The following is a 25,423-nucleotide window of genomic DNA, read 5'->3' as shown; positions in this document are numbered from 1 at the left end:
TCCAACTCTAAGACACTTGTAGAGAAAGCATCCCAAGGGCCCTCCAGCACAGAGAGTCCACCCGTGTTATGAACAGATGGGGAAACTGAGGCTCAGATAGCACATGGTGACTACCCAAGGCCACACAAGAAGTGCACAGCTGGGTCTCCTGACTCCCAGACTATCTATTTTGGGTACTGGGAGTTGAAATGCCTCCTTGTTCTCCCCCACTGACCTGGTCTGAGAAGTTGGGCCAAGGCTTTAGAGGTGAATGGCCAAGGCAAATGTCTGGAGGGAAGTTGTAAAGACTGATGGAATCTTTGGGCAGGAAGGCCTGACCCTGTGGTCTTTGGAGTCCCCCGTATTCCCCTGTGACTCCATTGCCACCAAGCTGGACCAGGCCCCCTCTCTTGGGAGGCTCTCACGGCCCCCACCACATTGCCTGGAGCTCATCTGAGAACCCTTCTCCCTCTGTGTGGTCCAGCCAGATGCTCCGCTGGGCAGTCCCCACTGGGACAAGACCAAGAAATGAGTGCAAGATAGGTTACCGTGGTTGGCATGAAATCCCAACCTCCTTCCACCCATGAACAGGAACCTGGGGTGAGGCCCAGGAGGAAAAGGGTGTAGACAGAGGGCAGGATGGAAGGAGCTCTGGGCAGAGTCAGGCTCTACCTGTGTGACCTGGAACACTTTTCTTCCCCTCTCTGGGACTCCGATTCCCTATGTGTACAGTAATGGCGGCAGGGTGACACAACCCAACTCTATGTCCTTTTAAAATGATGCCCTTGGTCAGGAGTCTGTGACTAGAGACACGTTCTGATCCGAGGAAATGACGGTTGAAGAAGTGAGGGGGTGAGAAGCCCAGGGGCTCCCAGAGGAACCTTGGCAGACCTTAGTGCAGAGGATGGAAACGGAATGCAACAGGCACTCGAAAATGAATGAGAGATGGGGAAGGGATAACCCAAGAAGAAGGTGGGACAGGAGGGCCGGTTGACACTGCAGTGTGGGTCTTCCACTGGGGTCAGATCACCTGTATCTGTTCCACCATGTGACTCATGAGGCCTGGTTCTGCTTTAGCTCTGCCATAGCTGTGTGAGTTTGCGAAGCTCATCTCACTCCTCTGGGCTTCGGTTCCTTGTCTATACGGTGAGGAAATAATTCTTTCTTGGTAGTCCAGGGATTTTGAGATGATGGAGGAAGATGTCTGGAAATCTGAAGTTTGCTGGATGACTTTGGGCATGTCTCTTTCTCTCTCTGTGCTAATTCACCCCTGGACCTTGATTTCTTCTTATGAGAAGTGACTGATAACCTCAGAAGGGCTTTCTCTCTCTTCCAAGTCACCTTTTCTCAGAAGCCCTTTCTGATTCCCTTAAGCCTCTGCGAGTGCCCCTCTGAATGCACTCTCAGCCCCCCTGCCCTCCCTGGGCACTGTCTCTCCCACTAGCCTAGGTACCCTGAGGTCAGGGACTGTAACTTACTACTGCATCCCAACACCCAGCACAGCGTCTGGCACGTAGTAGGTGCTCAACAAGCTTGTTTAAGGAATGAATGTCGATGGAATCAACCGGATAGGTTATCAGAGCTCCTTTTACAGATGGGAAAGCTAAGGCACAGAGAAGGGACCCAGCCCCAGGTGCCACGGCAAGGGGAGTCTGCCACCCGAGACAGGCATCAGGTGAGTGGGGCCAGGCCACTCTTTAATTAAAGTGACTCAGCGGCTGGCTGGCGTGGGCTGCGGAATTTCTAAACATCTCCTCACATCCTGAGTGAGCAGGCTACGGGAGGGAGCAAGCAGAGGGAAAAGAGGAAGAAAAACAAGAAACTTGGGGGAAAAGAAAGAGGGAGGGGGAACTAAAATTGAAAACAGACGCACGCGTCCACCCTCCCCGCCCCCAGCCCCCTTCTCCCAGCTGAGCCAATCAGAGGCCGCCCTGCAGCCTTTCCCCCAAAGTAGGGGGGGCAGGGAAGCCCACGGTGGTGTGAGCTCCTGGGGCTGCCAGCAGCCCGCAGTCCCTGCCCGCCCAGTCTGGAGCCGGAGAGAAGGAGGGACTAGGAGAGCGCCCGGGCCCCTCTGACCAGCGGCACCCGGCAGCAGCCTGTGCCGAACGATACAGACAGACAGATCCAGGGCGGCCCCTCCTGGCAGCCCTGCTCCTCCAGAGGGATGCTTTGGGAGTGAGGCCACTCCTCACCCCCGTAGCCCCTCACTCCCGCCATTCTCCTGAGGCTCTGGGAGCCTGCAGAGGTCCTCACTGCCCTCCTACCCTGCTGCTGCCCAATTTCAGGTCCAGCAAAGTCTTTCTGATAACAGGAGAGGGTAGGCAGTGAGGAGGTCTTCCTGGAGGGGGTGACAGCCCAGAGCCTGGGACCTTGCCCATACTTCAGAAGGCATCAGCAGCAAGGTAAGTGCTGGGAAGAGGAGGGAACCCCAGCCCCTTGTCCTGTCTCCTTGTCCCAGACTGCGCCTTCTTGGGTAGGTCAAAAAATGGAAAATATTTTTAACCAAACCAGATGGGAGGAGGCCAGGAGGCTGTTGGCGACATCAGGGCTGGAGGAGCCAGCTCTCTCCTGCTCAGGCTGCTTCTGGGGTCGGTGCCCCCTGCCCTCATCAAACAAATCTCAGAGGTTTCTGGGTGCCAAGCGGGGGGGCGGGGGTGTCCTCCAGAGCAAAGCACCGCCTGTGGGGGGGTGGCGGGGAGAGCTGGGAGGGGTGTGAGAGGGGAATTGAGAGATGGCCAGGAGGGTACATGGCAAGAGGACCTAGCAGGGAACGGGGACCTCAGATCCACTGCCTCTGTCCCTGGGCCCAAGCCTTGTCCCTAAGAATCTGTCTGGCTCTAAGCCAGTCGGCCGCCAGGCAACCTCTCAGGATTTAAATGGATTTGCAAATTTTCCAGATTCCTAAGATGTCCTTCCAAACCCCCAGCGGCTGGGAAAGTGCGAAGGCGAGGGGGCCATGGCAGGCCCTTCCTAACAGTCACAGTCGTGCAGCCTGGGCCGGGGGTTTGGGATCTAGCAGTCAGATCTGGGGGCCCCTCGGTGAAGAAGGGGGTTGGCTGCTGGGCCCTTTCCTCTGGTCCCAGGCAGCTGCTCAGGCCTCCTCACTGTCTCCGTCCTTCTTAAATATGAATCTGATTCCTTCTGTGAGTCTCCCTGGTAGAAGGTGCCTATAGAAAGCCCAAACTCTTAATAGCGGCTGCTACTGATCGACCCTTACTGCATGCCAGGACCATGTGGAGTGTTTTATAAGCATGATCTCATGTAACGCTCACCAGCAAATCCAGGGGCAGGGACTGATTTTATACCCAATTTACGAGTGAGGAAACTGAGGCTCACAGCAGCCACAAAACTGTACCACACTGCTCTGCTAGTAGGTGGCAGAGCTCAGGGAGATAGTAGCCTCCCTGCCCCATCACGCCAGACTTGGGCTTTGTGTTCCTGACAGTCAGATCCCAGAATTCCCGGAAGGAATCTTCAGGATCCTGCCAGTGGGCATGCCCTTCCTTACCACTTTCCCTTTTCCTTCAAGGACCCTCCCTATTCTACCCCCTCCAGGCAGCCTTCCCACGTTCTTCTAGTCTTCCAAGAGCTTACTACGCCCATCATCCTGGAGCCTTGTTGCTTGACCCTCTCTTTCTGTTTGTGTTCTGTTTACACATCAGAGATCGTTTGGGCCCCAGGCTTCCCCATCTAGTGTTCTGGCCCCAGTGTTCCCAGGAGGCCAGTGGGGCTGAGAAAATGTGGTTGTGAAGGGGAGGAGGGACTGACTGAAGACCTGGTGTTCCCAAGGGTGAGCCCAGAACCCAGGCCTCTTGTCTTCCTTCAGGTGCCTTTCCAGAACCTTATGTGTGTCCGTCCCCCAGACATTTTCCTATATGTCAAGGGGGGTAGTGCCCCTGCCTCTGTGATCCCAAAGTGCACAGAGGCCTCTAACGAGATCTTCTGAAATCAGGCAGTCCTCCCCTGCCTCCAAGCTTCAGGGCCCTGAATCCACAGCCCTTGGGGACATGCAGACCATGTCGGTCACCATCACGGAGTGCTTACCCTGTGCTGGGCACAGAGCCTGGAACCTCGTACGCCTTATAATCCCCCACAACAGGTTTTTGGAATAGGTAGTATTCTTACCCCTGTTTTGTTTTGTTTTGTTTTTTAACATCTTTATTGGAGTATAATTGCTTTACAATGGTGTGTTAGTTTCTGCTGTATAACAAAGTGAATCAGCTATATGTATACATATATTCCCATATCCCCTCCCTCTTGCGTCTCCCTCCTACCCTCCCTATCCCACCCCTCTAGGTGGTCACAAAGCACAGAGCTGATCTCCCTGTGCAATGCAGCTGCTTCCCACTAGCTATCTATTTTACATTTGGTAGTGTATGTATGTCCATGCCACTCTCTCACTTCGTTCAAGCTTACCCTTTCCCCTTCTCGTGTCCTCAAGTCCATATACATGTGTTAGCATACGGTATTTGTTTTTTCTTTCTGACTTACTTCACTCTGTATGACGGACTCTAGGTCCATCCACCTCACTACAAATAGCTCAATTTCGTTTCTTTTTATGGCTGAGTAATATTCCATTGTATATATGTGCCACATCTTCTTTATCCATTCATCTGTTGATGGACACTTAGGTTGCTTCCATGTCCTGGCTATTGTCTTACCCCTGTTTTGAAGACAAGAAAAACAAGGCTCAGAGAAGCTAAGTGACTTTCCCAGGGTCACACAGTTAGTTGGTAGAGTTGGTATTTAGGCCGAGGTCTACCTGAAATCAAAGACTTAACCCCCTTGCTCCCAGGGAGCCCCCCTGGTCAGAGCGGAGAGTCTCCATCCTCCCACAGAGCCTGCTCCTGGCTCCAGCACTTTCTCCAGCAGAAAGATTAGCTTCAGGCCTGACCTGCTCCCAGGTCCACCCGGGCCCTGGCTTGGTCCTGAGTGAGGAAGGAGACCATCTGGTGAGTCCCCTCCCTTCAGTGGTGATCGGGCAGCCCTCCCTCCTCTGTGGGAAGAAGAGATGAGACTTCTAATTGCCCACAGATGTGGGGCAGCGGAAAGCACCGTGGATTCAGAGTCAGGAGACCCAGCACTGGTCCTGGCTCGACTCAAATCCACTGTGTGGCCAACCTCAGGCCCCCACGTCCTCTTTCTTGCTGCGTCCGCATCTGGAAGGCAGTGGGCACGGTGGGTAAACAACACCAGGTTTGGTCATCTGATGAGCCCCCCTTGGTCTGGCTGACTTTGTGACCCTGGGCTAGCGCTCTGCCTCTCTGGGCGTCAGGCCCCTCCTCTGTGAGCAGTAGGGTGGGATGCAGGGTCCACATAGTAATAATACAGGTAAGGTGCTTAGCACAGTTCCTGCATCTCCTGGGGCTGGACTTAATGCCAAAGGCTAAGAGAGAGCAGCTGCTCTCCCCGCCTCCTGCACGGGACGACCTGGCTGTGAAATTGGTCTGCACCTCATGAAGTGCTATGCCCACAGAAGGGAAGGGACCTGGGCACCACGGGTGTGCCAAAGGCTCAACTCTACCCTCCAGGCACAGTCTGGCTCTGAGACCAGCTGCCTTCTAGGCTGAAGGAGGGGACTCTGGAGGGGACCCTGGGTGCTTTGCTCAGGACAGGCTGCTGAGTGGTGAGGAGGGAGGAAGGAATGAGAGAGGCCCCAGACATTCCTGAAAGGTACCCCCTCACCCCATTTCTTGCACGTGGTTCAGAACCCCGCAGGCAGTGGACCCTTGGAAGGGGGAGATCTTCCTGCCCTGTTTTCCACAGCTCCTGCAACCCTCCACCATGTCTCCCCAGCATCAGAGCTTGTAACGCCTCAACTGGGAAGCCACGTGTGCGGGATGACAGAACTGGGACCAGCCCTCTCTGAGCACTTTCATTGTGCTTTACATCCATTACCGTCAAGTCCACTGCTGTATGCCTTAGCGCTTGGAACAGGCCTGGCATTCAGTGAGTGCTTCATATTTGCTGAACTAATTTAATCAGCGCAAACCACCTCGAGGAGTGGATATAAACTCTCCATTTTACAGATGAAGAAATGCCCAGAGAGGTTAAGAGGTTAAGTCAGTTGCCCAAAGTCCCACAGCCAGGAGGCAATAGAGCCAGGATTTAAACCGGGTGTTTTTGACTCCAGAGTCTGCGACTGAGAGGCTGGGTGGGTTCTGGATCTCAGCTGTGGCGCCCCTCAGAGCTCCAGAGGTGGTCATCAGACCCAGGAACCCATCCTGTGCGACTGTGGGTGAGTCAGTCCCTCTCTGGGTCTCAGTTTTCCCATCAGTAAAACAAGGAGTTTGAACAAGATGATCTCTGAGCTCCTTCCAGCCCTAAAACAATTCCAGGATTCCAAGCCACACCAGCCCAGATGGGCAGTTACACAAGCTCTGTTGTGTACTCAGGGATCATGCATATTTAACTTCACAGTGAAAGGGTTTTTTCTTACCCTTTTTCTACACATTACAGAAAGTGGTCAGGATCGATGACCTCTAATGGAAAACAGTGCCCTGTAACAAGGAGGAGGGACCTTCTGACAGTCAGAGCGGCCTGTTAATGCACTCAGTTTCTTGGGGAGCTCTGAGGTCGTGTTTTCCCAGTGCCCACAGCCCTATTTTCCTGGGATCCTGAGGAAGGAGGGTCAGGAGGACTGCCCGTGAGGGGGTATGTGTGGATGCTGTGACCCTTTGCTGATTTTCGGACTTCATAGGCTCTGATTTCAAAAGGAAGCAAGGCTTTGGCGCATGGTAGATGAATGAATGATGGGCTCCAGAGGCAAGGGAATGGATGCAGAGACCCACCTCTAATGGGAGGAGTGTGGAATTCACACACTGTTGCTTCCAGTGTAGAAGCCCCTCCCAAGACTTCAGGCCCAGAACCCTCAGGCAAAAGAGCTTCCTGAACCCCCCAGGCCGTGACCCCAGGATCCGCCTTTCCCAGATGCTTTCTGGGACGCCCCAGCCCAGCCTAGTGCAGGAGGTTGAAAATCAAAGTGTATTGCTTTAACTGCATTAGTACCCTCTCTTCTCCTCGCTTCAGATCAGAGCTATTTAATGTCTCAGGTGTCCAGAACCTTTCATCTGCCAGAGGTACCAGCTCCTCTGCCCTGTGATGGAAAGGGTTGTCGCTTGGGAGGTAGGGGCAGCAGGGCCAGGCCGGTCAGATGGTTCCTGAAGGTCAGAAGTGAAGAGGATTATGGGAATCACTGTGTTCAACTTCCTTACTATATGCACGGGAAACTGAGGTCCAGAGAAGAGGAGGGACGCGCCTCGGGTCCTACAGGTTGTCAGTGATAGCACTGAGCCCGGGACCCGGCCTGCAGGCCTGGACTTCCCTCTTTGCCAGCGCTGAATCTTCACCATCCACCTCTGTGGTTCAGGGCTTAGGCTCCAGCTCTCCCCGGGGTGAGGCCCCAGGGCAGACTTCTGGCTGAAAAGGGGCAGCACCATCCCGACGAGGGATGGGAAACCCTCTGGGTAGTCTTGTGGACCACGGAGCCTTTGGTTACATCACTTCTCCATTCTGGCCATAATTTCCTTTTACATAAAGTGACGGGGTGGGGGGCAAAGGGACAGCTCAGTGACCCCAGAGGCTCCATCCAGCTCCGTTCTTAGCCCCTGAGAGCTCCTGCCAGCCTTTGTGCGGGTATTTCACATGTTGCTGCCCTGGTTACCTTCTGTTCTGGGAAGTGGAACCGTAAGAGCTGTGACACGTCCTCTTCTAGCTTCTCCACTCCTGAGGCTGAGCCTAAGTGGTCATGGATGGGGCGGGGGGGGGGGTAAGTTCCAGAGTCAGCCGCAGAGGGCAGGGCTCAGATTTACAAACCTGTCACTGAAGCCCTAAAGGTAAAGGCTCAGGTGTGACTCAGTGGACCGTGGGCTACTCCTGTCTTAACTGTATTTGTGTCCTTATCAGCCCCCAGGCTGGGGCCTTTCTGCTGAATGGATAATGAAAGAGTGATAAATAAGCGTAGGGGAGAGATGGATAAACAGGTTGGTGGATGCCTGCATGGATGGATGGATGGATGGACAGACAGTTGGCCTCCCCTCTAGTCCAGGGAGCAGGGGTGACGTCAGGAGCGTCCAGCATGTGCAGTCACAGCGGGCTCCACGCTTAGAAGGGCCTAGCATTGCCTTGAAATGCTGAATAGTTTTTTAACAAGGGTCCCTGCATTTATATTTTGCACTTGGCCCCGCAAATTATATAGCTGGTCCTGCCAGGGAGTTCAGGCTGGGTTTGAGATGGCTTCATCCCTGAGACTGGTCTCACTGCCTCCACTGTCCCCATTCTAATCCACGGCCTCCCACAAAATGCCAACCTACTCCCGTCACTCTCCTTTGTGGAGGCCCCCCCATCCCCATAAGGGCTTGGACTTGCACCATTGTCACTGCCCAACCAGCAGCTAGCCCCCTACTCTCACTGTCAATACCCTGACAAGGTGGCTTCCCAGTGCCTCCAGGGCAGAGCCCAAGTCCTTACTCAGCACCCCAAACTTTTCCCAGAGTGGCCTCTGCCCTTCTTCTCTGCCCATCCCCTGCCTCTTTGCTGAAGAGCCCCAGTTTCTAGCCTAACAGATCTCTCTCTGCCACCACCCGGATGCCTCGTGATCTCCCCCTTCCCTAACTGCTCACGCAGAGCTTCTGTGGAATACCCTTCCCTGGCATCGTCCACCACAGAACCCAACTCAAGGCCACCCTCTCCCCCCTTGAATTCGTCCTATAATCATAATAATTACCATTTACTGAGCGCCTGTTATACCTCAGGAGCCTTTCATCATCATCTCTAACCCTCACAGCAATGGAAAAGGATATCTCTTTTGCTGTTTTCCAGAAAATTGGGACTCAGGGAAGTTAAATTCAGAGAGGTCACATGTTTATGAGGTAGTAGAACTGGGACTTTGACCTGGATTAAGTGGCTTCTAGCTGGGACTGCGGCCCCCGGCCTGGCTGAGCCCCTCCATGTGCTTTCACTGCCCCGGGAGGCGTCAGGCACAGCCTGCTGGCATCAGGGTCCCATGTGTCTGTGCTGCCCCCTCACCAGCCCGTCCCATCACCTTCCTGGAGGGCAAGGGTCACCATCGCCTGCCTATCCCAGTTTCCCAGCCCAGGGAGTGCTGAGTTTTTAGGGGGCAGCTGAGGACCGGAAGAGCTGACTCTACACAGCCATTTGATCTCTCATGCTGGGTAAGCATCTATCGAGCACCTACTGTATGCCTAATCCCATACGAGGAACTTGAAGACATCCCCCAAATCGTTAGATGGGTTTCCTCATTTGTGAAAAATCAAACTAAGAGGCCAAAACAAAGGTAGAAGAAAGAGCTGGTTGGCAGACAGTGGACTGGGAGTCATTAGACTTGGGTTCTGGTCCTGGGTTGGCCTTTAAATCCTTGAGTGTGCCAGGAGGAGACCCGACCCTACCCAAGCTGAGCCTGCTGACAATACCAGTTACAACTGCAGCTACCCTTCCTGGCTTTCCCATCACCCCATTTCCCACATGCATCCTTTGCTGACAAACTTAGCCTAGCAGGGTCTCAAGGCCAGCGAGTGAGTGAATGAGTGAGTGACTTATTCTCCCGTGAGTGAATGAAGAACAGTCACGTGGCCACTGACTTGGCCGAGGGCTGTGTGCCAGGCCCTGCTTTGAGTATTTTCCTTGTATTAACTCATTCAAAGGCCTTGACAACTCGATGACGAGCCCTGACTTACAGATGGGAAACCCGGGGCACAGGGAGGCTGAGTAACAGTTAAGTGGGAGACTCGGGGTGAGCGACTGGAGGAAGGGGTGAAAGAACAGATGCTGGGAAAGCCAGGGGGAGTGAAACGTGGGCGTTTTCTCCCCTCTGGCTCTGCTGCCCAGGAGGGCTCTGAGGGGAATCTCAATGCTCCGTAACTGGCAGCAATTAGACGCAGGTTCTCCTTAGCTAGCTGCCCTGCCCGATGTGCCGGCTCTGGGCTGCTGGGGGAAGGCCGCGTGCTGGTGGGTCCGTCTGAATGGCCGAGGCCTGCCCCCTGCCCACTTGGCTCTGAGAACCATTTTATGTGTGGCCCCCACCCCGGCCCAGGGCTGATCTCGGGCTGGCAGCAGCCAGGGGAACAGAAGGTTTGCTTGTCTGCGCCTGCTGCGCCCCCCCCTCCCCAGCCTCAGCCTGGGACCCCTCTCAGGGGCTCCTCTGGCTGCCAGGGCCTGACGCTCCCCGTTGCCATGGCACCGGCTGGAGATGAGACTGGGGGTTGGCTGCGGGGGGCGGGTTTCAGGGAGGGCAGCCGAGGGATGGTGGAGGCCTGGAACTCTGCAGCTGCAGAGGCCCCCAGGCCCTCTGTGAACAGTGGAAGGGGTGCTGGAGCTTCAGCAGGGGCAGGCCTGGACCCTGAGCGCAGCAGGCCTGTGGCAGAGCTGACCACCCACCTAGCCTGACTACCGGGATGCTCTTTATCGGAGGCGTCTGGGACAGGCCTCATGGTAGACCAGAGACCTGCTTGGGCACTGCCTCTGCCAGCCCCAGGCTGTCCTCAGCAGAGACTCCTCTCCTCAGCCTGGATGCTGACCCTCAGACTCTGCAGTGACGTCGCAGAAAGGTCCTGAGTTCTACCCTTACTTGACTTCCAAATTCCTGGGTGAGCTGGGGTAGATCCCTTGCTCACTCTGCCCCTCAGTGAGGGAGGGACAGGACTGTAACCTCTGAGGATCCCTCATCCCTGAGAGCCTGGATTCCGTGTGGACCCCATTAGGGTGAACCCATGTGGGAGTGTTTCTCTGTGATCAGACCTGTTTCTGGGCAGAAGCTAGGCAGTCTAGCACAGCAGTGAAGAATACAGGTTTGGAGTCAGAAGGGCCTGAGTTTGCATCCCAGCTTATCATTGGCTTATTACTTATCGGCTGTGTGACCTTGGGCAAGTTGCCATACCTCTCTGAGACTTAGTCTCCCCCTCTGTGAAATGGGAATACTGATTGTATCCTCCTCACAGGATTGTTGTGAGGCTAAAACAAAACCCCCAGGTCATCTCATTTCGCAGAGTGCCTGGCTCTGAATTAGTAAGGGCTTTTGTTTGTTTTCAGATTGGGGAGCATCAGAAAAATGAATGGGAAGAAAAACATCCTTGCTGCAGGGTGGAGGGCATTGGCATTGGTGAATGGAAGCAGGACCAATGGGTAGAGGATACGATGAGACAGATTGTGCTCAATGGAATAAAAATTTTCAAATAGTCTGACCTCTGAGGATCCTGGGCTGTCCGAGAATGGAATGGGCTGCGGGTGAGGTAGTGAGATCCCTATCATGGGAGGTGTGCAGCTGGAGGCTGGACAACCCCTTTGTTTGCAGAAAGGGTGGGGGAGATGTGAATTGGGAGGACTTACAGCCCCTCCCAGCCCTAAGATTAAAGGGCTCTGTGAAAGATGGTGAGACTTCCTCCCCGCTTATCCTGCCAGGTTCACCTGGCTGAAGGAGACTGAAGGAGAGGTTGGAAAACAGAGGGTGAAAGAATAAACCCGGTGAATTGTATATTGAGCTCGTACTGTGTGCCAGACACAAGCTTGACATCTTTGCCTCCTGCCTGAGAGAGGCTGTCATATGAGTGTTGAGGCTGTCATATGAGTGTTGAGCCTGTGTGCTGTCAGTCTGCCCAGGGTCGAGCACCAGCTCCAGGACTGGTGAAATCGTTGGGCAAACGGTTTGACCTCTCTGTGCCTTGCTTTCCTCGTGTGTAAAATGCGGAAGCAACACCGATGTCATGGATTGTTCTGAGATCATTCACGTTCAGGCCTTAGCCCAGGCTTTGGGTGATGAGAACTAAATCATAGGTAGTTCTTCTTCTCGTTGTTATTTTCAAGGCCTTCTAAGTCCTTGTTCCTTTTTGAAGGGGCCACTGGGGCCTAGCTGGGCTCCAGAGGACTCTAGTCCAGGGATCACTGGGCCTGGGCAGAGCCAGGCCCTATGGGCCGGGGAGTGGCCATGGGGATAAACAGAGAGGCCCGCGAGGCGCCGGGGGAGGCAAGCAGTGCTTGCTCGGCAGGCGGGGGGACAGCCGTGTGCAGTGGGCCTCCCTCCCTCCCTGACCTCCTTCTCAGAGCCGCTTCCCAGCCCGTGTGGGGACCCAGGCCCCCTCCCCTGGGCCCCCAGCGGCCGTGAGGCACACACTGAGCGCTTTCCCATGAACTGTTCCAAGGAGCTTGGCCTGCTCCCCCTACCCCCAAGTGCGGGTGAGGGGGTGTGCAGGAGCAGGGGCTCGGACTGGGGGGATCAGCCCGTTCTTTATCAGCCTGACTCCGATCCAGACAGATGTTTCGTCTTATTTTGAACTTCCAGAAAATAGGTCATTTCTTTCCATTGTGTCCCTGGGGAGGCCTCCTGGGGACAGGAGCACAGAGTGAGTGACAAGAGCATGGAAGCCTCACTTGGGCCCCTGGGGAGCTGGGAGGACAGCATCCTCCCCCCTCTGTCATGATGAGCCGTCTGTCAGCAGGGCCAGGGCTTGAAGGGTCTTAAAGGCTGGGCTAAGAAGCTGGCCTTTACTGAGGGCGGATGGAGTGCCATGGAAGTGTCAGGGAAGGACATGGTCAGATGGGGATTTCAGAAATGTTCCTCTGGTTAGGGTGTGAGAACAGGCAGGAGGGGACAGACTGGAGGTGATAGGGGAGGGGTTGGTACAATGGGGCAGGCAGAGGCCACCAAGTTTCTGCTGGAGGGGGCAGGGGTAGGGGAATCAGATTGACGGTCCATGGAACTAGCACTGTCCTTCCACTCACCTGGACTTCCAGAACAGCTGGATCCCATGCCAGGCCCCAGCTTAGCTGACTTCTGCTGCTTTGTTTGGGAGACCTCATAGGTACCTGGAAAGCAGGAAGGTCCTCTGGGTCTAGAAGCAGCGTGGCAGAGAGTTGGGCCTGGGTGATCAAGCTGCATCACTGTGTGATTTGAGGCAGGTTGCACACCCTCTCTGACCTCTATGTGATCCTGAGGTCTGTGGGGAGATTCAGTGTGTAGGGTGGAGTGCTGAACCTTCAGTGGCAGAAGGGGCATCGGATCGAGAGGGGCAGGTGAGAGCCGCATAGCCTCAGCCCCTTCCCAGCTTTCTATCCGCAGCCCGTAACTATCTCCCAACCCAACGGAAACTGCTCTCCTTCCTGGCTCCCAGGATGGGGTTCCCCTACCTGTGTTGCAAGATTCTACCTAAAACTCAGCCCACTTGGGGTAAGCCCACGTGGGCCACACTCTCTGCCATCACTCTTGTGCTTTCCCAACCGCTGGCGGGAAGACTCAGTCTCCAGCTCCAGATGCCTCTTGCCCCTACGCATGCCCAGGACTGGGGCTGGCTGCCTTCTTCGAGCTGAGTCATGACATCCTGGCTAGGGCCCCTCCCCCGCACCCTACCCCCACCCCAGCATTCTAATTCAGCACAGCTTCTTCCAGAGCAGGGTCCTGAGAGTCACACCATGTCAGCCCCAGAAGTGTTCCTAGGACAGCCCTGCCCACCCTGTGTACAAATGGGGAGACTGAGGCTCAGAGAGGGGCAGGACCAGGGTGACAGGGCTGAGCTAGAACCCACATCCCTTACTCTCAGCCAGGGATCTGTCCCCAAAGTTTGTGTCAGGAGCTGTGAAGTGTCTGTGGTGTGGAGGAGAGAGGACTAGACCACCAGGCAGGAGACCAGAGTCTGTGTCCCCCCTTCTGCCAGCACCTTAGCAAGTCACCTCCTCTGAGTCTGTTTCCAATCCCAGCCAGGCTGGGACAATGCAGGGAAGGTGATATAAAGGTCTGTGTGTGGCAAGGGGAGTCGGTATCCTGTGGGGAGGGAGGTAGCAGCAGCTGTGGTTTGAACCCTAGGCCCTGAGCCACCAGCCTCACATCTGAGCCGGGGCTGGAGGCAGGGGCTTCCCAGTCAGGTGTGCTTCAGTGTCCCATTGGTCAACTGAGCACAGGATTGCCTAGGTCAAAACACTGAGACCTATCCCTGTCCTTTTCCAAGCCTCAGTTTCCCCATCTGTACAGTGGGGCACGGTAAGGGGGCTGGATCTGATAGCTGGTTCCTGAGGGCCTCGGAGCTCTGACATTCCAAGACTGACCCCACGGCCGGGCCTCCTCCTCCCTCTGGCATCTTGTTTATTCAGAGCATCCCTGGCCCAAGACTGCTGGCCTCAAGCACCCGCTTCTCCCTGAAGCAGGGCTTCCTCCCACCCCCATTTCACTGCTATTTCTGCCCAGCCTGTTCCCCACCTCCAGACTGAGTGTCCCTCTGTCCACTCAGATACGCAGCCCCTCCAGATTCTAAACTAGATCAGTGCCAGTTCCCAAACCCTCTCCTCCGCCACATTCTCATCTCAGAAGATGGTATTGTGCCCCCAGCACACACGCACTCCTGCCCGCTAAGCCAGACATAGGGGTGGGGCTCAGGGTACCTCTCTCTCCAGCCCCCCTACATCAGATCACCAAGTCCCGTCATTCTGGGCTGGATAAATCTCAGTCCGGTCTGTTTCCATCAGTCCCCGCTGGCCTCAGCCCAGCCAAACCCAGTAAACAGAGTAATGGTGGCAGAGCAGTCCGCCTTGGCTCAGTCTCTGCTCTGTGTTCCTAGGCAACTTCCATAAGCTCTCTCTGCCTCAGTTTCCCCATCTAAAATGGGACGATCCTTGTATCTACCTCATAGTGTTGTCTGAGGAACAAGTGAGTAGATCTATGTCAAGTGCTCAGAACGGCACCTGGCACAGTAAGTACACAACACGTGTCGGATCTGTGGCTTGTCTGTGTCCGCACATGCACGTGTGTTCAGGTGAGTTCGGGGTACCGTGTGCACATGCTCTGTGTGTTTTGTATGTGCACAGCTTTGCTTGTGCCGGGTATACATGTGACTTCTGGAGGGGCACGTGGGAGAGCACAGAGGCTGCAGTCTGGGCACCGTGGAGCTGCGTGTGTGCATGTGTGGGCGTGCACGTGTCCGGTGCCGACGTGAGGGCTGGGCACACGCAGGGCCCGCTGCACACGGGTGTGTTTCAGAGCAGTGTGTGAACGAGCGCGTAGGCAGGAGCCTGTGCTGTGTGTGCACGTGCTCTCCGTGTGCAAGCCTTCCCCACTGGCAGCCATGCAGCACACCCCCGCCCCCAGCCTGCCTGTGTCGTGGGAGCCTCGGGACCCCGAGGGAGGGAAGCTGCTGCTAGCGGATGTGGCCAAGATGGACTGGATTTATTTAGATTAAGGCGGTGGGAAAGGAGTGGAAGCTTGTATGAGCAGGAAGGAGAGAAGGCTGGGGCTCTCACAGTGACTCCTCAAGCACGCTTGCTCTCCTGGGCTTGCGGTCCTCTGCTCACTTGGGGTTCTCCCCTGGACCAAGGGAGGGGTTCCCTCTGACTCACTGTGAGGAGCTGGGCAATCATCTCATCTTTGGTCCTCATACCCCCAACCTGGCCAAGATAGGAGGAATCACGGGAACTCGCCTCATGTGCGAAGCAGGGGATCTCCGAGGGTCCCCTCCCTCTCTCTGCTCCAAGGGCCTCCCCAGGCAGGAGAGTGTGGCAGGAAGGGGGATGCCTCCTCCCTGACTATGACACCCACCTTGTCCCAGGTGGTCCCTCCTTGGAGCGCAGCCCTGCCCCTGAAGAAGGGGAGTGGTCACAGGCAAGTCCTCCACCCCCATATCAGCCACCTGGGCCCCTCTGGGGTCGGCTGGAAATACAGCAGCCCCTGGGAAGCACAGAAGTCTATAAGGCATTGGATGGACAACTGGGGGTGTCAGGGAATCATCCAAGATGGCCCAGGAGGTCATGTCCCAAGCCCCACTCTGGTTCTTCCCAGTCCACCGGCCTGTGGCCCACACCACGCTTCCGCCTGCCACCTCCTGAGTGTCCACATCACCCGTTTATTTGTCTGGAAGTCACCTGAAAGACTGAAGTCCAGAGACGGAGGCAACTTGTCAAAGTACACACAGCAAATCTGGGACCAAATCGTCAGGGGATTGAATCCATGGAATGAGATGGGTTATGGATTCTTATTCTACGTCAGCCTCAGGAATGTTACCCTTCCTCCCATCAGTCCCTATGTCCCCAACCCACCCCGGCAGGAATAATAGTGACCAGAATCTTCTCTCTGGCAGTTTTAGAGCACGATGGCTCTTTGAGATGACCCATCCACACCTCTCCCTGTGTGGATGGGGAAACTGAGTCCCAGAGAGGGCTGGAGACACCCTCAGTCTCAGAGTAGGTCTGAAGCCCCATGTGAAATGCTCATTTCATAAAGAGAGAAGCCAGTCCAAGATCCCTGGTTGTCCATACTCTCCCGAAGGTGGCTGCACTCTCCCTGAGCTCCTGTGCCCAGCCCATCCTCTCCCTGCAGCCTGATTCCATCTTTTTGCTGTGTGACCGGGCCATGACTCTGTCCGTCTCTGGGCCTCTGCTGCCCGTTCGAGAAGGCCCCTCCAAGCTCAGCGTCTCAGGGACTCTAAGCCCCCTTAGCGCCAGGCCTAGCAGGAGAGAAGCCAGGGTCGGGGGTGGTGGGGGAGGCCGCTTGCCCGCCCAGAGGCCCGGCCCACAGCCTTCCAGAGCCAGGCCAGTCCTAGTTGCCGTGACCTCCCATCTCCAGGCCAGCCGACCAAATTCCTCCTTTAGAATAATAAACAGTGTGGCCAGCCAGGGAGGCCAGGAGGGGAGGGGCAGGGAGGCTGAAATGACCCCCTCCCCCAGCCTCCGCTGCTAACGATTTTCTTTGGCCGAGATCTCTGGTAGGAAGGGGGGATCCAGAGGGGCACCCAACCAAGGGACAGATAGGCCTCTGTGGTGGATGCTGGCTCCGCCATGGCGCTGCTCCCTCCTGCTGGAAGAGGCCTGGCATCCAGCTGGAGGGCTGGGGCAGGAGGGATGGGAGAGTAGGGCACCGTGGAGGGGGCCTCAGATTGGCTGGGCTTTGAGTCTAAAGCAACTGGGAGAGGGGACCCTCAGGCAGGCTGGTCTGAAGGGATGGGGAGAATGAGGAGAAGGAGAGCAGATTCATTCAGGGAGCTTCTGAGGGCACTGGGCAGAGCCGAGACCAGCGACCCCAAGCCAGGGCCATTGCCTGTGTCCCGTGACTAATGTGTAAGTGCAGCCCTGTAAGTGGTATACTTGCCGTTGTCCCATTTTGAGAGCTGCAGACTGAGGCCACTGAGATAGTGATGGTGCAGGAGGTAGCCCTGCTGGGGCTCAAACCCGGATCCCAGCCCTGGCATGGGAACTGAAAAGGGTGAGATGAGAGTGGAGTGGGAGCAATCGGTGTGTGGCCTTAGGAGCCGGGCCAGGCAGGGCAGCCACTCAGGGAAGGCAGGAGCCCCACTCTCCCGGTTGCCTTGTCACCTGGTCTCTCCCACATTTCTTGCTCTATGACCCCCACCCACTTCTGGCCTTCTTCCTGTTGATCCTACAGTCAGACCTTTGCAAGCCTGGTTATTTTGGACCCTCGGAAGGGGCTGCCAAGGGCAGGGGTAGGGCAAAGACGCACGCAGTGCGATCCATCTCTCTCCGTGTCCCTGCTTCTGTCTCCCTCTGCCTCCATCACCCGGTGCTTCCTTTCTCTCTGTCTCTTGGCGTCTTTGTCTTTTTACCTCTATCATTCCAGTCCCTTTGTCTCCCTCCAGGACAAGCGCTGCTGTGTAGCCTCGGGTAAACTTCTTCCCCTATCAGAGCCTCACTCTCCCCATCTGGACCCTGGAGGTGTGGGTGGGGGCTTTGGATTCAACAGTTTCCAAGGACCGCTGAAGCTGTGCTGTGCGGGGTGGCCTCCCCTGGGCCCAGCCCCCGGCCCCTCCCTCCTGGGCCTCCCTGGGCAGCTTGGGGCTGAGTAAAGGGGGCCAGTGCGGGGGGGGGGTGTGCCCCCCACATTCCACAGCCCCCGCTTCCCTCCCCAACGCCGCCTCCATTTCCTGTTGTGCTTGTGGAGCTGTGGGAGTTCTCCGGGTTCTGGCTTACCCCCTCCTTCTCCCCTAGGCCTTTCATCACACTTTCCCAAATATTTGTCCTGGCAGATAAGAGCCTGGTATTGGAACTGTCACCCGGAGGACAGGCTGTTAGAGCTGGCGGGCCCCTGGACACCATCCAGCCCAAGACCCGCCCCTCACATACATACAGAGAAACCAAGGCCCAGGGAGAAGCAGGGGTCTCGGCCGAGGCCATCAGGGAGGTAGAGGCAGAGCCGCAGCAGGGTCCAGGCACCCTGTGAATGGGCCCGGCACAGGGGAGGGAGCTCCTTGGGCATGAGTGCCCTGTTGGAGGGGGCTCTGAGTAGCCTTTGACTTTAGCCCGAGGGATCCAGAGGCTGGGGGGCTCAGGCTGGGGCTTACTCTGCAGGACCCAGGCAAAGATGGGCCCTGGCGCTGCCTCTGGCAACTCTGGGCCCTGACCCCTGTTTAACTCTGCAGGATACCATGCGGCCTCCGAGTGCCATGCAAGCTCCTGTCCTCGAAGGTAGGTAGACTCGGGGCAGGGGCAGAAGGCCCTGGGGAGCCAGCTAAGTGGGGTCTGGAGCCGGCGGGGGGGTGCATGCCAGCACCAGGGCCCGGGCACTGCTCTGCTCTTGACCAGTTCCCTGCCTTTCCAGTTGCTCTCAGTGGAGGCCTCTTTCCACTGCCCACCTCTCAGCTCGGAGGCCTCAGTCGACCTCTGCCTGTCCAGAGACATCAGCTCAAATCCATGTCCCCTCACCAGCAGTCCCCACCCCATTCCCTAACAGTCACCCTGGTCTCCCATCTCTCGTCAGCACTCGTTGGTACTAGTCCGGCCAGTCTGGTTCCAGTGGGGGACTCCCTTTCCCTGCCTGGACCCCTCATTGACTGTAAGCTCCCAAGTCTGGGTGGGCTTCTCCAGGCAATCAGTGACCAGCCAAAGGCCCACCCAAAGATGACCGACCCACCGGCTGGGCACCCACCCGTCTAAGTGGGTGCTTATTTTCACCTCATGTTCCCTGCCGAAGTGGGCCAGGGTGGGGAGGGCGAGGCTTACAGAATCCTTCCCCGGGGGGTGTCAGCAAGGGGAGGGGAAACCAATCACTTGACATCCCCCGATCCCCAGTCCCCTTCAGCCTCCAGGGGCCTCAGTATCTTTCGTGTCCCAGTCTGCCTCACTCTGGACTACCTTGGCCACCACTTCCCCAAGCAGGGCCATCTCTGGGATTTGGGGCAGAACCTGGACATCTGGGGCAGCTGCAGGGAAGAGGCTCAGAAAGTGAACTGGGAAGTAATGCAGGAACTGGAGGCCTGGGAATTGCTTCCCGAGGATTTCCTGATGCCTTTGAGAGAACATGCCTGCAGCCTGAAAGTTGTACTGCAGAAAGACTCCAAGGCTGGGGGTCTCTAGGAACTGAGGTCAAGAGGCCAGGAGGCCAGAAGGAGTCCCTGGAGACCAGGCCCCGGGCAAGCAGGTCTCAGAGCCATGGGTTCCAGTCTGTGTTCTCTGTGGATTAGGGAGGTGTGTTCTTCAGGGTCAGCTGTGGGGAGAGGTGCTCATGCTCTTGTGCCCTGATGTCTCCTCTCCCAAAGGTCAGGTGCTGTTGCTGCCCTTGCTGTTGTTGCTGGGACCACAGGCCTCCTGGGGCCTGGTCATCACACCCCCGGGGCCAGAGCTTGTCCTCAATCTCTCCAGCACCTTTGTTCTGACCTGCTCGGGTCCAGCTCCAGTGGTGTGGGAACGGATGTCCCAGAAGCCCCCACAGGAAATGACCATGAGCCAGGACGGCACCTTCTCCAGCGTGCTGACACTGACCAATGTCACTGGGCTAGACACAGGAGAATACTTTTGTACCTACAAAGGCTCCCATGGGCTGGAGGCCAGCGAGCGAAAACGACTCTACATCTTTGTGCCAGGTGAGGGCCCCCGGCCTGTGTACTCACTCCCTTATTCCTCTTCTCAACTGCAGGCATCTGGGGGAAGTTCAGAAAGTGCCTTACTGATATGGTGAAACACAGCTGTCTCAGAAATGCAGATGAATCAGGGAATCCAGCCTGGTTCAGTCCAGGAGTATGTTCACTCCCACCCCTTGCTCTGAATATTTGTCTGCTCCCTGCCAGCCCACCCCATTCCCGGTTCCCAAGAACTCTGCATTCTCAGCTTGTTCCAGTATGCACCCTCTCGGCCTCCACATCTCATTTTCCCCATTCTCTAAGCTCCAGGTACCAGCTGCCCTTCCACTTGCAACTTATCTTCTTTCTCAGGCCAGTGCTGTCCATATCAAATGCTAAAGCTAGAAGGGACCTCTGAGAGCATGCTTATTCTGTAGTGGGTAGACTGAGGCCCAGAGAGAGAAAGAGACCTGTTCAAGGTAACCGAGAAAAGCAGGGCATAGCCAGAAACCCAGCTCCTCTGACTCGTATTCTTGGCTTCACCTGTGTCAGATCCCACTGTGGGCTTCCTCCCTGTTGACCCCGAGGAACTATTCATCTTTCTCACGGAAATAACTGAGACCACAATTCCGTGCCGAGTGACGGACCCGAGACTGGTGGTGACGTTGCATGAGAAGAAGGTGGATGTCCCGCTGCCCATCGCCTATGACCACCAACGTGGCTTCTCTGGTACCTTTGAGGACAAGACCTACGTCTGCAAAACCACCATCGGGGACAGGGAGGTGGATTCGGATGCCTACTATGTCTACAGCCTCCAGGGTGAGCCCCCTTTCTGGCCTGGTGCTCAGCAGAGGCAAGTATGACCCTCCACAGAGGTACAGACCTTTCGGATAACACAGTGTCCATTTTTCACTGAATTCTCACTACAGCCTTGGAAGGCAGGTGTGTTGCCCCATTTTACAGATGAGAAAACTGAGACTCAGAAAGAGGATGGAGTATGTCCAAGGTCACAGGAAGCATTAGTGGTGGAGCTGGGCTGTCTACTGCGGTGGGCAAAGGCACAGGCTTTGAACCAGTGGGGTTTGAATCCCAGCTCTGCCACTTCCCATCTGAGTGACTTTGCACAAGACACATAATCTCTCTGAGTCTGCTTCTTCCTCTGTAAAATGGGGATAATACTGACTGCTTACCTAGTGGGATTATTGTGAAGATTAAATAAAACAAAAGATGGAGAGTATGTGGTTGTGCTCAATAAATTTCTTCTGTACTCAGATGCTCAGAGAGTACTTTGATTTCAAAATTGTTACCCCTTCTAGAATGTCAGCTTCATGAGGACAGGAATTTTGTCTGTTGTGCTTCCTGCTAAAGCCCCAGTGCCTAGAATAGTAGGTATTTAATAAATATTTGTTGAAAGAGTGAATCTTCCACACCAGTTATCCCTTCCCTCTCTGGACCCCCACCCCCTCCCTAAACGGATGTGCTGGTGGCTGGGGGGTGACTTCCTCAGCCCTAAGCCAGTCTCTTTCCACCAGTGTCATCCATCAACGTCTCAGTGAATGCGGTGCAGACTGTGGTCCGCCAAGGGGAGAACATCACCATCATGTGCATTGTGACTGGGAATGAGGTGGTCAACTTTGAGTGGACATACCCACGCATGGAGGTAATGCCGGGCCACAGGTGGGAGGAAGGGACAGGCAGGGATGGGTATTTCAGGCTTGTAGCCTGACTTCATGGACCTTTCCTGATGTGGGGGGCTTGCCCCAACTTTCCCTACAGAGTGGGCGGCTGGTGGAGCCAGTGACCGACTTCCTCTTTGAAATGCCCCACATACGTTCTATCCTGCACATCCCCAGTGCCGAGCTGGGAGACTCAGGGACCTACATCTGCAATGTATCAGAAAGTGTGAGCGACCATCGAGATGAAAAGGCCATCAATGTCACCGTGGTCGGTGTGTGCCTTAGGCTTACCCCCAGCCCTCAGTCTGAACTGGACCCAGACCTTGTCACAGCCCTGGGGAACTGTCAGCCATGTTCTAATCCATCTCTAGCCTTAGTGCCAAAGCAAAGCCCCCTTTTCAGGATAAACTAAAACCAAAGCACAGTACCAGCCCCAATTCCAATCCTAATCCCAACCTAGACTTCCCGCCTAGCCAGAACCTGAGCCCCAACCCGATTTCTAAATCCCAGCTGCCATCCCCGGCCCAGGCAGCCCCATCCCCAAATTCAGCCAGGCTGTAACCCATCTCCGCCACAATCCTGAGACAGAGCACACCAAAGAGCACTACAACCCCAGTCCCAATCTTGAGCCCAGCCCCCAAACCAGAATCAGCCCCAAATTCGGCTCCTGCTCCAGTCCATCACAGTACCCACCCGAACCCCAACTCAGGTAACTCCTTCGCCGGTTCAGTTCTTAAAGCCTGAGGTCCCGCCCCCAAGAGGTGCTGCCCCATTGGAGGCCGGGCATAGCCCCGCCCCTGACGGCCGCCCCTTGCAGAGAGCGGTTACGTGCGGCTGCTGGGAGAGCTGGACCCTGTACAATTCGCGGAGCTTCACCGCAGCCGGACACTGCAGGTGGTGTTCGAGGCCTACCCGCCGCCCACTGTCATGTGGTTCAAGGACAACCGGACCCTGGGTGACTCTGGCGCCGGCGAGGTTGCGCTGTCCACGCGCAATGTGTCTGAGACCAGGTGAGCGGCGGCCTGTCCGCTTCATTCTTGAAGTTACTGTTCTCTGCAGCCGGCAGGCAGCCCACAGCCTTAAGCTACTTGGCAAACCTATCGAGGCCCATCTTTCCTGAGAGCCTACTACATGCCAGGCGCCATACCAGGGGCCTGTGCCAGGCACTGGGGATGCTGCATAGACCAGAACAGACAGTTCCAGCCTTCCTAGAGTTTCCTGTCTCGAGGGGAAAACGGACTCTGGTCATCCGATCACCCAGATGTTTAGTTGTCCTTGTGATGGGTGGAGTCAGCTGGAAGCAGCCTCGGATAAAAAGGCAGGATGACTGGAGAAGAGGGTGCAGGCAGGCCACTGCACCTATGCAAGAATAGTGGCCCTGAGGCTGGAGATTAGCAGACTGACCTGAGGTGCTGCATGTTAGAATAAAGCAGTGTCAGGCCTTTCTGAAAGGGATGAGATGTGGACGGATGGACATGGTGCTTCCCCTCCACCACGCCCCCCACCCCATCCGTCCTAATCCTCCCCCTTGACTCACTGGAGCTGCCTATGGGTGGGGATTCAAAAGTCCTGGCACTGCTACTGATACCCATGTGACCTTGACACTCCCCTTCCACTCCCTGGACCTTGTTTTTCTGTCTTTACAAGAAAGGTGGGGGCTGTAGGACTTCTTCCAGCTCTGACAGCTGGGTCTCCTGGCCTGTCCTCCTCATCAGGTATGTGTCAGAACTGACACTGGTGCGGGTGAAGGTGGCTGAAGCTGGCCGCTACACCATGCGGGCCTTCCATGAGGATGCTGAAGCCCAGCTCTCCTTCCAGCTGCAGGTCAACGGTGAGGAGCCTTCCACCCTGCTTTCCTTCCCCTGACCCTCCCACCCCCATTGTCTTGCCATTCCTACACTGTCCGTCCACCCACAGGAGGAGGAGAAGAGAGAGTCCAGGACTCAGGAGGCTGGATTCTAGGCCAGGCTCTGACACTGACCACTGCTGCGTGCACATCCCCTCTCTGGGCCTCAGTTTCCACAGCTTTACGAGAAGGTCATTGGGCTAGATTGGTGTTTACAAAACCTCAGGCATTCACATCCCAGTGGCGTGATTTTTCCTTCTCACACACCACTTACACTATAGTACTAATTAGATATTTATTGAGCAACTACAATATGCCAGTCCATTCAAGGTTCTTGAGGCCCTGCCACTGTGGAGCTTGCATCCCAGTGCGGGGAAGATAAACATTCAAAAAAGGGGGAAAAACAGCAAACCATGTACAAGGTTAGAAGGTAACAAGTGCTGTGAAAGAAAACAAAAAAACAGAAAAGCTCGGTAAGGAGGGTAGAGTCCTGGGGGCAGGGGAGTGGGGAGAGTTACAATTTCAAATAGCATGATCAAGATTGGCTGCATGGAGATGACATTTGTGTGAAGACTTGAAGAAGGTGAGGGCATTAGCCAAGTGACTATTTGGGGGAAGGGCACACCAGGCAGTGCAAAGGCAGGAGCAACGCAGAAAGGCTTGTGTAGCCAGAACAGAGTGAAGGGGAGAGCGGTGGGAGATGAGGTCAGAGCTGAGACGGGGCAGTTGGGGGGACAGGAGAGGGTAGATCGTGTAGGCCTTCCTGGGCGCTTGTATGGACTTTGGCTTTTACTGTGACTGAAATGAAGAGCCACTGCAGGATTTTGAGCAGAGAAATGACACAATAATGACTTAATGTTTTTTTGAATTGACTCTCTAAAAATAAATTTATTTTGAATGAAAAGTGAACTTCTCCGCTGTAGATGGAAAATCAGCATCACATGTCATAAATATAAAGCAACCACTAAAATAAACTCTGAGAAAACAAAACAGTGCTATTAAATTCTAACTCCATGTTCTTGCCGGTCCAGGGCTCTGATCCTCAGGCCTGCCCTCTCTTTGTTAAAAGGGAAGATTAGCAAATCTCAGAGAGGTGTTAAAGACAGACTAGCACCCTACTGAGACTTTCCCTTTAAAGTACCCAGAAGGGGAATCTGTCAGTTTTCACATGGTGATTCCTGGTATTTAATGTTCACCTGCAGTCTGAAGCTCCCCTCCCCCCAAGGGAGACTCTGGACCAGGTCCTCCCTGAGGGCCTTTCTTACTGACTGTCTATCCTGACCTCTCCACCTCCTGGCCCGTGCCCCTCTCCCTGCAGTGCCTGTCCGTGTGCTGGAGCTAAGCGAGAGCCACCCTGCCAGCGGCGAGCAGACAGTCCGCTGTCGTGGCCGGGGCATGCCCCAGCCACACCTCAGCTGGTCTACCTGCAGCGACCTCAAAAGGTGAGCAGACCCTGGGCCAGGGTCTCCCAGGGTACCCATAGCTGACTGGAAGGACCCAATGAAGGTCATTTAGTCCAACACCATCCTCTGGGAACACTGTTCCAGGCTAGATCCATATCCTAGAAGATGTGGCTTCTTGGAGATGCTCTGCATGACCTAAATTGTTGCCTTTCCTTACCTTAACCCTGAGGGTCAAAGGAAGGGAGTGGATTTTGCAATCCAGGTTCTCAATTCTGGGGTAGGTGCGCCCCTGCTGGTCAGTTGAGGGATCACGGGAGGAACCAACTCAGGACCAGGCAGTGGGAAAAAGGAACTGGACGCGCCCAGCTTCCTTCTACCACCACCCGGTGGCTCTGCCTGCTTTTGGCCTCAGTTTTCCCACCCGCATAGGGAAGCAAGGGACTAGAAGCCGACCTGGCTGGTTCTCCGGCAGGTGTCCGCTGGAGCTGCCTCCCACGCCACTGGGGAACAGTTCCGAGGAGGAGAGCCTGCTGGAGACGAACGTGACGTACTGGGCAGAGGAGCAGGAGTTCGAGGTGGTGAGCACGCTGCGCCTGCGCCGTGTGGATCAGCCGCTGTCAGTGCGCTGCACGCTGCACAACCTTCTGGGCCAAGACGTTCAGGAGGTCACCGTGGTGCCACATTGTGAGTCCTCCATCCTCCGTAGCCCCTGACGACCCCTCACCCCCACCTCAACCCTGC

At 55.7% G+C, this 25,423-nt stretch overlaps 1 protein-coding gene across 8 annotated transcripts in view; it reads left to right on the top strand.

The window, feature by feature from the left end:
* The first annotated feature begins 1,997 nt into the window (after window positions 1-1,997).
* PDGFRB (platelet derived growth factor receptor beta) overlaps window positions 1,998-25,423 on the top strand; it is a 38,415-nt gene continuing 14,989 nt past the window's right edge. The window contains exons 1-12 of one of the 8 annotated variants that reach the window (XM_060143983.1): window positions 1,998-2,381; window positions 14,610-14,669; window positions 17,562-17,586; window positions 18,342-18,387; window positions 19,458-19,781; window positions 20,310-20,576; window positions 21,290-21,417; window positions 21,534-21,705; window positions 22,251-22,443; window positions 23,149-23,264; window positions 24,598-24,721; window positions 25,155-25,366. In XM_060143983.1, the coding sequence (XP_059999966.1) occupies window positions 18,348-18,387; window positions 19,458-19,781; window positions 20,310-20,576; window positions 21,290-21,417; window positions 21,534-21,705; window positions 22,251-22,443; window positions 23,149-23,264; window positions 24,598-24,721; window positions 25,155-25,366 (1,576 nt within the window). In that variant the 5' untranslated portion in view covers window positions 1,998-2,381; window positions 14,610-14,669; window positions 17,562-17,586; window positions 18,342-18,347. Of the gene's footprint in view, window positions 2,382-14,537; window positions 14,670-14,826; window positions 18,104-18,341; window positions 18,388-19,457; window positions 19,782-20,309; window positions 20,611-21,289; window positions 21,418-21,533; window positions 21,706-22,250; window positions 22,444-23,148; window positions 23,265-24,597; window positions 24,722-25,154; window positions 25,367-25,423 lie in introns of those variants that run through there. The other 7 variants (XM_060143984.1, XM_060143988.1, XM_060143986.1 and 4 more) reach the window with 7 other exon arrangements.

Source organism: Lagenorhynchus albirostris, chromosome 3, assembly GCF_949774975.1.
Source record: "Lagenorhynchus albirostris chromosome 3, mLagAlb1.1, whole genome shotgun sequence".
In the NCBI taxonomy this organism is placed as follows: Eukaryota; Metazoa; Chordata; class Mammalia; order Artiodactyla; family Delphinidae; genus Lagenorhynchus; species Lagenorhynchus albirostris.
This window is presented reverse-complemented; position numbering and strand designations above follow the sequence as displayed.